The sequence below is a fragment of the Microtus ochrogaster genome, chromosome 5 (genome assembly GCF_000317375.1).
Source record: "Microtus ochrogaster isolate Prairie Vole_2 chromosome 5, MicOch1.0, whole genome shotgun sequence".
In the NCBI taxonomy this organism is placed as follows: domain Eukaryota; kingdom Metazoa; phylum Chordata; class Mammalia; order Rodentia; family Cricetidae; genus Microtus; species Microtus ochrogaster.
The window spans coordinates 39,908,708-39,919,520 of record NC_022012.1 but is presented as its reverse complement, the minus strand read 5'-3'; the positions used below and the strand labels follow the sequence as shown (position 1 = coordinate 39,919,520).

The window sequence follows — 10,813 nt, the reverse complement described above, 5'->3', positions numbered from 1 at the left end:
GGCACCAGACCCCATTACAGATGGTTGTGAGCCACCATGTGGTTGCTGGGAATTGAACTCAGGACCTTTGGAAGAGCAGGCAGTGCTCTTAACCTCTGAGCCATCTCTCCAGCCCTCATGACAGCTTTTACCTGATGAATTATCTTGCCAGCTTCAGATCTTAGTCTTTACTTCATGGCATTTAATTTTTTTTAAAGATTTAATTCAAAGAAAAACATATAGCTCAATAAAACAATTTTAAAAAGATTCAAATAAAAATGATTTATTGTATATACAGTGTTCTGTCTGCATGTATGCCTGCAGGCAAAAGAGGCCACCAGAATCTCATTACAGATGGTTGTGAGCCACCATATGTTTGCTGAGAATTGAACTCAGGACCTCTGGAAGAGCAGCCAGTGCTCTTGACCACAGAGCTATCTCTTCAACCCCCTTGTAGCTGTTGCATTCTGTGTTTTATTCCATGCTGGTATATTGTGACTTGGGAGTTTAGCTCTAAAAAAGCCTCTTGGGGGGTGTTGATATATGAATGGTGCAGGGAAAATCCTCCAAAATCCTTTTGTTTTAAAGTGAATATTAAGGAGCTGAGGGCATATAACTCAGTGGTAGAGTATTTGCATAGTATGTGTGTGACCCTAGATTTGATCCCCAATACCGAATTTATTTATACAAAGTCAATTTGATAAAGGTACTGATTATGCTCTTATCAATAATACTGAAATATTAGAAGTAACCTAAATGAGGAAGTACTCTGGGAATGGTCCTAGAGTACATTAGCCTAGATTATATTAAAACTGAGTGGACGGCTAGAGAGATGGCTCAGAGGTTAAGAGCACCAGCTGCTCTTCCAGAGGACCTGAGTTTAATTCCCAGCAACCACCTGGTGGCTCACAACCATCTATAATGAGATCTAATGCCCTTTTCTGGCCTGCAGGCATACATGGAGGCAGAATGTTGTATACATAATAATAAATAAATCTTTATGAATGGTATGTGAAAAAGACCATGATGTATTGAGGTGGAAAACCTGTGGTTACTTAAACATACACTCATTTGGATATATATCCAAATATTTGGAAAAAGTCTAAAAGAAGCAGAATTAGAGGAGTTGTTAAAAGTTAAGGGGATTAAATTATCCCTGTGTACACACATATGTATGTGTCTCTATGTAGGTGTGTGAATACAGTGATGCACATGTGGAGGTTGCACAACAACCTCAGATATTGGTCCTTGCCTTCTACCTAGTTTTAGACATCTCTTGTTCCACCCTGCGTATTCCAGGCTTGCTGACCCACAAACTTGTAAGAATCCTCCTATCTCGACCTCCCAACTCAGAATAGCACTGCAGGGATTACAGATGGCTGCTGTATCTTGCTTTACATGAATTCTGGGTAACTTGGGTTCTTGTGCATGGGCAGCAAGCACTTTCCCCATTGAGCCTTTTTTTTTTTTTAATTTTTTGAGACAGGGTTTCTCTGCAGCTTTGGACCCCGTCCTGGCACTAGCTCTTGTAGACCAGGCTGGCCTCGAACTCACAGAGATCTGCCTGCCTCTGCCTCCCGAGTGCTGGGATTAAAGGCGTGCGCCACCACTGCCCAGCTTCATTGAGCCATTTTTGTGGCCAGGATTGTAATGTCTTATTTTAGCAATCATTTAAAATCAAAGGGGGAAATAAATCAACCAGTATACCTTGGTACTTTGATTAAGGAAAATGTTATGCAAGTACAAAAACTTTTTTTATATTTTTTATAATTAGTTATTTTGTGTGTACTGTAGAAACTTGTGCTGTAGAAACTTGTGTATGTATATGAAGGTCAAAAGACAACTAAAGGTGGTTGGTTTTTCTTCTACCACATGGTTTCTGAGGATTGAGGTTAGATCATCAGGTTTATTGGCAATGTCTTTTCTCATTGAACCATCTCAATGGCTATTTTTTTCTCATTCTTGTTTGTAAATACCAGTAGATATGTTGCCCTGATCATGAGAAATAATCATTCTGCTGGGTTTTTTGTTTGTTTGTTTGTTTTGGTTTTTCGAGACAGGGTTTCTCTGTGGCTTTGGAGCCTGTCCTGGAACTAGCTCTTGTAGACCAGGTTGGTCTCGAACTCACAGAGATCCGCCTGCCTCTGCCTCCCAAGTGCTGGGATTAAAGGCGTGGGCCACCACCGCCCTGCCATTCTGCTGTTTTTTATGACTTGAGAATTGGAACAAAGTATTTGTTGATTACTGGTCATCTTTCCTGGTTACTACTTCTATCTCAACCTGACTTTGCAATGTTAGCATTGTTAGTGTGTGACATATTAGGTAGAACCTTCAACTTTTTTTCTTTTTTTTTCCTTTTTTTTTCCCTTGAGACAGGGTATTCTGTAGCCAATGCTGGCATCAGACTCAGTATATAGCTGAAGATATTTAACTCCTACTCTTTAGTCACCAGCTGTGAGGATTACAGGCATGTGCCATCACTGCTAGTCCCGGAGTTTGCACTTAACAGTAACAAAGCTCAGTTTTAGGACTGACTTCATCATTTGAAATGTTTTAGCATTGAGAATTCTTCGTGGCTTTTGGGGAACTGTAAAATCATAACTAAATTGGCAACCAAAGCCCCAACACGTTACTGAAAGAGAGAGAGTGAATATGTACTAGAGCATACTTGGAATATAAAATCCACGGTAAGGACTGGCACTGTAGCTCATGGTGGATCTCTTGCTTTGCATTCGTTAGGTCCTAGGTTCAGTCCCCAGTCCTACCAGTAAGAACAAGTTAGTAAAAATAAAGGACCCACAGTAAACCTGTTGTTGGAATAAAACATCTCACATACCCTATAGGAGAAACTGGGGAAAACTTTTTACCAGAATAGCAGTTGACTCCTGTGCCATCACTAGGTATTGACCAGCTACGAGGATGGCGATGTCTGGCAGCATTTCTGTAATGGAACCATGTCTGTTGAAGACTACCTCTACTTTGCATTGATAAAAATCTTGCCCTTGACATGTAATATTTCTCTTTACCAATAGTATGTAGACGTTGATTTATCTGAAAATTGTATTAGATCATTAATATACAAGTTAGAATTAATTTAGGATACATTTATCTTGCCAGGTATGTAATTCATTAATTTATGTGTTTAATTAAGACAGCTTTGATTCCAATTCTCTTATAAATATTGTAGTGTATCTTTCTCTGGCATTGATAGGTGTGTCTAGGCTATGTTCTCCTGACAAAGTATAGGGAGAAAGAATTGAAGGGAGGACACACTGGCTTTGGGAGAACCAGTGGGAGATATTTTAGGAATTGAGATGAATAGCATTAAGTTTCTAAACAAAGGTAATGTATATATATTATCATAGTGAAGAAAAAGAAGATGGAGGCTGTGGTTGTGGCTCATTTGTTATAGTGCCTGCTGGGCATGAACTGAACACAGGCTTCACCCTGTATTTCATTCCTGGTACCACATAAATCACATGTGATAGTATATGCCTGTAATCCTTAGCCATGTAGTAAGTTTGAGGTCAGCCTGGGATTCACGAGAAACTATCTCAGAAGACAGAGATTGATTAGAGAAATATTTAGAGTGTGAACATTTAGTGATTCCATGATGAATAAGGAATGTGAGATGAGAGACTTGGGATGTTGGAATGACAGTTGATATAATGGACAAGGAGGACAGTTTAAAAAGAAGATGATGAACAGCTCTTTGACATGCTGGGGGGACCTGTAGGTGGAAGTTCAGTGGAATTCTGAAGCTCTAAAAAAGATCTTGGCTAAAGTGTTCAGAGTGGTAGGCTAGAGAGTGACTTAGAAGTTAAGAGCACTTGCTGTTCTTCAGAGTATCCAGGTTCGACTCCTGGTACCCACATGATGACTCACAGCCATCTGTAACTCCTCCAGTTCCAGGACATCCGACATACTTTTCTGTCCTCTTCAGGTACCAGGTATAGATGTGGTACATAGACATACATGGAAGTGAAACACTCATACACATAAAAATAATTATAAAATGTTTAGAATGGAGAAGAGTTGATTGTGAACAGTATCAACAGTTAGCAACACAATGAGGAAGACACTGAGAAAACAAAAAGAACAAACAGGTCAGCTTTAAATAAAACTACCATAGTCAGGGCTGGAGAGATGGCTCAGTGGCTAAGAACACCAACTGCTCTTTGAGAAGACCCAGGCTCAATCCGCAGCACCCACATGGCAGCTCATATCTGTCTCTAACTCAATTCCAGGGCTTATGACATTCTCATACCAGTACACATATAGGAAAAACACCTGCCGGGCGGTGGTGGCACACGCCTTTAATCCCAGCACTTGGGAGGCAGAAGCAGGCAGATCTCTGTGATTTTGAGACCAGCCTGGTCTACAAGAGTCCAGGACAGGCTCCAAAACCACAGAGAAACCATGTCTCGAAAAAGCAAAAAACAAAAAACAAAAAAAACCCACCAATGCACATAAAATAAAAATAAATTATATTTAAAACGAAAAAACAAACTGCCATAGTCGGGTATTTTAGAAGGTAGAGTATGAGTGCCAGGAATACTGGAAGTTGTAAGGAAGTAAAGAAAAACAAATAGCCCTCTCTGTTAATGTTCTTCTGTGCTCTGCCCCAGGGTCTGTTACCTCGAGGGGAGAAGCCCAACCCTTTAAGACAAAAGAATGCCAAGGTGAACCAGCTTCTTAAGGTTTCCCTGCCGAAGCTCGCCAATGTGCAGCTCCTGGATACGGACGGGGGCTTCGTGCACTCGGACGGTGCCATCTCCTGCCACGACATGTTTGATTTTCTTCATCTCACAGGAGGGGGCTATGCAAAGATCTGCAAACCCCTCCATGAACTGATCATGCAGTTGCTGGAGGAAACACCGGAGGAGAAGCAAACCACCATTGCTTGACTGGCCCCATCAGTGTTAACAACATCCCAGCTTCCTCAGATCATTTACACCACTGGCACTACAGAATCCTTAAGGCACTTTGCATTGTACAATGTTCCTGGATGCTTGTATCTAATGTTTGAAGGGGAGGAGGGATTTAAACTGGTCCTGTATATAAAGATTTGTTTGGCACAGGAGAAAAATTAGCCAAGAAAAATTCATTTAAAACCAGAAGGGGACTTTTTGTTGTATATGACACATTTGTCGAAGTATCACTGTTTTTCCTAGGACAACATCAAGCACGAGTACAATATGAAGATTGTTTTCTTGGCCCTTTTTTCTATGGATTATGTCATATGTGATAATTATCACATCTACTTGGCTTTAAACTTATTTTTGGTCCAGTTTTAAGGTTCATGAGTTCATGTGTTGTGTTGTTTTGTTTGATTCTTGTATCCTCGGTATTTTTATTAGCAAATAGCATCAGATTAAACATGCTTGTCACTCAGATATGAAAGATGCTATAGTTAACAAGCAAGTTTATTCCTCTCAATCTAGCAGTGAAACAAGTTCTGGGGACCGTGGGATATTATTTGTATGCTGCTGAATGAATATCATGTCTGTAATAGACCCATGCATGCAGCCTTTCCTCTGCTTCCCCTTCATCTCTTTGCAGGTGGGTTTAATTACATTGCAAGCTTTTAACTCATTTTTAATCTAGGAGTTGCATTGCTGTCAGGATGATCTTATTGATGTATAACTCATTCCGTGTGGTGTTCTGTGATGTTAGGGTCTGTGTAGTGTTACTCAGAGTTCTGGTTGTCACCCCCCCCCCCACCTGTTATGGTTTCCTTTGTTTTTAGCGTTTGGAATAGGGGATCAGAATTGTTTCCCATTCCATAATGCCTGATGTTATTTCAAGTTTTATATATTATCTTAAGGTGTATATGTTTGTTTTCATTTTATATATATATAGATAGATATATTTTACAGTACCGGATCAAACCCAGGGCCTAGCACATACTAAGCAAGTGCTCTGCCACTGAAGTAATCCATAGTCTTGTTTGTTTCTTAATTGGTTTAATTCTTAAATTCTATCAGTAAAACAATATTTGGCTTTTTCCACAAGAAACAGTGAAGCTGCTCTCATGGTAGATGTTCTCTCTTTTTTGGGGTTTTTTTGAAAGCAGGGTTTCTCTGTGTAGTTCTGGCTGTTCTAGAACTCTCTCTGTTTACCAGGCTGGCCTCAAAACTCAAGAGATCAGCCTACCTCTGCCTCACCAGTGCTAGGATCAAAGGCGTATGTCACCTTGCCCCACTTTGGATATGCTGGATTTATTCCACCATTTTAGTAAAGATGAGAACTAGGTTTGTCTTTTAGTTTTTGAGGCAGGGTCTTGCTGTGTAGTTCTGGGTAGCCTGGAATTTGCTATATAGAGTAGACTGGCCTCGAACTCACAGAGGTCTTTCTGCCCTGCCTCCTGAGGACTGAGATTAAAGGCAAACTCTACCATGCAGGTGGCTTATTTAACTTTTAAGGCACCTTATATAATGTGTGTTCATCGAGATTTTAACGGTCTGCTCTTGAGCTACACAAACTGCCAATTGAGAGAACAGGAGATTGTTGGTTGTCCGGTAGCATATAGACCCTGTACAAGCTGGATCTACAAAAATTTTAAACTGGACCAGGTTGGGGGTTGAAGTAACCCATTAAATGTGCTCTTCCATGATTCTGCTTAATGGTTACATTCAGTAGCTATGATCTAGACTATATTATGTTCTGCTTTCAAAGCAGCTATTAGGGCTGTTAGAGGAGTTGCTGGTTTGTGCTGAGACCTACACCTGACTGAGAAGGATACAATTTAGGAAGGCGTTTTTTCCTGATGAACCTCTTTGTAGGAATTTATTTTAATGCATAGTCTTGTGAATGTATCATGTCTTCATTAGCGACAGGAAAATACACATGGTGTTTACTAAAATTGTTTACTACATTCAAATTCCCTTTTATTTTTTTAGTAGCCCAAGTTCTTGAGTTTTTCAAGATACTGTTTTCTGAACTGAGGTATAATTTTAGAAAGGAGATCTAATTAAGCCAGAATTTTGTGTGTAAAAAGAACATTTCTATCCAGGTGTTTCTGTGTTCCTCAGAGAGTGGGAGTATGGTCCAAATGAATCCATTAGGTCACTCCTGCAGCATGCGCTTATAGCTTCTCTTGACCAAGGATGAGCTAGTCTTATGAGTTGACCTTCAGCTCCTGCGTGTGTGTATAAACCTCAGATGTTACTACATTTTATATCTACCAGAGCTATTCAAGCAATAGTATTTGAACCACTAGCCTTTTAAATAAAACTCAGCCCTATTGCTAACGTGCAGATACTGAGTCCACTGTCATTTCTTGCCAGGTTTACTTATGTTGTTTTAGGGGGAAAAAGTGTTTCTTGGTTTTTCTTTGGTTGACATCCCAGATTGCTTTAGTGACAGAACCGGTTAGTCCTTGTAATTTTTTTTTTAAGATGTGAACTGAATGCAGTGTCTACATGAAGTGTCTTAGTTTATCTTTGTGATTAAGGGGATAGGCAGCTAGCACAGATAATGCTTTGCTCCCTTTCTTAGTAGGTGGGGTGGGTTTCCTTAGTGAGAGTCTACATGTACCCTGGCTTCCCTAGATCCTCTTGTCTCTCTCCCCAGCCCTGGAATTGCAGGCCTACTCCACCATCCCTGGATGTTCTGTTCCTTTGTCAGTATAATACAGCTTGGCTTTCAACTTATCTTGTAGCTATGGATGCCCTTGAACCTTCCAGGTGCTAAGGGTCATGTCTCTAATGTGGCAGGTTGGAGGTGCCCTGCCAAAGGGATGATCGATTGCAAGTGACTTGGCTGCCCTTGCAAGTTGCAGATTACATTGGCAGTGCTGTGGCCAATATGTTGGGTATGGTAGGACTGTTGAGGAACTTTATTTAATCCTGATTCTTCTGTCAAAATTCTTCACCCAGCAAAGTAAGTTTTGAGTAGCTCATGCCCTGTCTTTAAGAATTGTAGCTCTCATTGTTAAAGAAGTTGAAAATTTTATTTGCATTTTCAGTCTGACCACTTGTAGTTGTATGCTAAAGCCTGGGGCCTATCTGTGCTGAGGTGTATGGACATTGCTAGTATTCTATTTATTACAGTGGTGAAGAAAGTAGACACGAAAGGGAGCCTGGCCAGCTCCTCATGTGAGTGGGGCTTGTCTGTGGTCTTCCTCCTCGCGACCACTACAGCAGGCTGACTGGACCTCCCCAAGACTGTGTTTGCTAAAGGCTTCTTGACTAGAATCCATTCTGTTCAGTGCTTATTTAATATAAAAGACAACATTTCACTGCGAACTCACTGATGTCTGTCTGTCTCTTTTATCATAGTTTAGATTCCAATGGAAAAAGCAGGGGTGGGCTTTTCTACCTTATAAACAAACTGGATTCTTTGCTCATCTTATGTCCTGTGGAACTGAATGTACCAAGTTGAGTCCCTCTCACAGGGCAGTACAGTAGGATGGGTGAGTAGTTAGAAGTAACCCTGAGTAGATGTATGACGGGGTGTTGTGGAACTCAGCAATCTGCCTACCACACCCCACCTGCTCACATTAAAGGTGTGCCCTACCATGCCTGGCCTTACAGATAATTAATAAACCATAATCTGACCTTTGACCCTGTTTTATAAATTCAGTGTTTAGAGTTTTTCACAGAACATCCCATGTGGTTTTGTCTTTCCATTCTTCACATCAACAGTCACCTGATTTTAATGCTTGGAGTAGTGACTCCTGTTACCTGTAGCTTACACTCAGATAACTGGCTCTTTTGGGTTTCCGTACCTTCAGAATATCTTCCATCCCAGCTGTTTTGTGTAGATGTAGCCCCCATATAGCTATTGGATGACAGGCCAGAGAAACCTTGTCTTGAAGAAGAAAAAAAGAGCCTTAGAAATTGAGTGTTACATCCTGTCTAAGGTAATCCTAGCATAAATAGTTGAGACTGTATTTCATAGCCTCCTTGCCCTTGTGCTACTCACTGCTCTAGCTTCCCGGGAAATAAGGTGAATGAGGTCACCGTGCAACTAGCTGCCCCCTCGGGTGATTGTCCTATGGCTGAGGTGTCTTCACAGGGTGAGGCAGCAGCTGCTCTAGTCTTTGTGCTGCTAGAGTGTCCCTTTCGGCTCTAGCTTTTATGTGGTCACAACATTCAGTAAATTTACTTAAAATGCATTGTCTGGCCATCAGCCTTCCCACCTTCAACCAGCACTGAAATGAAATCATTGTAAAACAAGAACTTATACGGATGTACCTATGGGGTTGCAGAGGCTACAGAGCTCTGTGTTAGCATGCCAGTAAAGTCAACTTTAGAGGAAGGTACTACTTAGATAAATGAATCTACAATATACGTACATGGAGTCAAAATACAATTCCCTGCATATCTAATCCTTCTGGTATCCAGAAAGATGACTTGTTTATGTTTTTGTCTTGTAGCTCAGGCTGTCCTGAAACCCATTGTGTAGTTGAGGGTGATCTTGAACTCATCATTCTGCTTGTTTTCTAAGTGCTGAGGTTATAGTGTTCACCACCTTATCTAGCCAGAAATATAGCTTCAAAATAGACAGTTTGCCTGCTCCCGATACCATGATTGTAGATGAAATCTTATTCACATCTCCAACATGACTGCCTCCTTTGACGTCCATCTTGTAGATAAGGCCAGAATAGTTTTCCAGATAGCTTAGTATGAATGTGCGCTGTAGACTGCTTTATCAGGACGAGTGTCATCAGTCACAGCATGACACAGCCTGATGTCAGTACAGTACATGAACCTTGACATACCCTCATTTACTACCCATGCCTCCCAAGCTGAAATTGTGTTCCAGGCATCCTGTGAAGCTATGGGACTAGAGCAAGGTATCAGTCCTAATGACAGCTCACCAGCAGTAGTCACCGCTGGAGCATGTGGCTAAATGTTTCTATGGCATGCTCACTTTATCCCTCTGCCACAGTGATGTTGTGGCATTGAAAGGCAGACGTCTTGATAAGGCAGAAATAAGGTGGTTTTCTTCCCAATGCAGCTAATACAGCAAAATTCCTCTCCACCCAAACTCAAAGAGATCATTTTTGTCAGTTGCCTAAAAGATTATTTTTAGATAAGGTATATGTTGTGCAGGCTAGCCTTGAACTCCCCATCCTTTTTTGCCTCAGCCTGCTAAATAGGTGGAATTACAGACCTGAGCCACCGGACTCAGCTTGATCGCATTTTTACATAGCCATTCTGAATCAAGGATCTTCAGTGTTTGGCTGAACAGTGGTTCTCTTTGATGCCAGTGTGATCTCATGTAGGCCTCTTGCCTTATTTTCTGGCTCGTGTGAACTTAATTCATTTATAAACAATTTTTTGCCTGTTTTTAAGACAGGTTCTTGCTGTCTGGCCCTGACTGAGTTCAAACTGACCACCTTGCCCCAGCCTCTTAGTTGCTGAGATCACAGACAGGCACCACTGCCTGGCTTTCGTGAACACATTTTACACACCGAGCAGCTTTGTCAGCACACTAGTGAAGAAGTCAAGTACAGCAGCATGCTTTTTTTTTTTTTTTTGGTTTTTCGAGACAGGGTTTCTCTGTGGCTTTGGAGCCTGTCCTGGAACTAGCTCTTGTAGACCAGGCTGGTCTCGAACTCACAGTGATCCGCCTGCCTCTGCCTCCCTGCCTCCCGAGTGCTGGGATTAAAGGCGTGCGCCACCATCGCCCGGCCAGCAGCATGCTTTTGACAGCTACTGGCTTATAGGGTCAAGTTCAAGACTTCCATTCTTCTTAATCCTTCCCTTTGAGCCTTCATGCCAGTACCATATAACTTAAGCGTATGGCTGCTTCGAGGTGAAACTACTGTCTGGAATATGTTCCTGTCCCCTTGTTGGTAGTTTCCCATCTGTCACTCAGTAGG

The 10,813-nt window shown here is 41.4% G+C and overlaps 1 protein-coding gene across 2 annotated transcripts in view; it reads left to right on the top strand.

Annotated features, from left to right (window-relative positions):
* Positions 1–8,233, top strand: part of Pafah1b2 (platelet activating factor acetylhydrolase 1b catalytic subunit 2) — a 25,619-nt gene extending 17,386 nt beyond the window's left edge. For both annotated transcript variants that reach the window (XM_005347250.3, XM_005347251.3), the window contains exon 6: positions 4,608–8,233. In XM_005347250.3, the coding sequence (XP_005347307.1) occupies positions 4,608–4,886 (279 nt within the window). In that variant the 3' untranslated portion in view covers positions 4,887–8,233. The remainder of the gene's footprint in view (positions 1–4,607) is intronic.
* Positions 8,234–10,813: the final 2,580 nt, after the last annotated feature.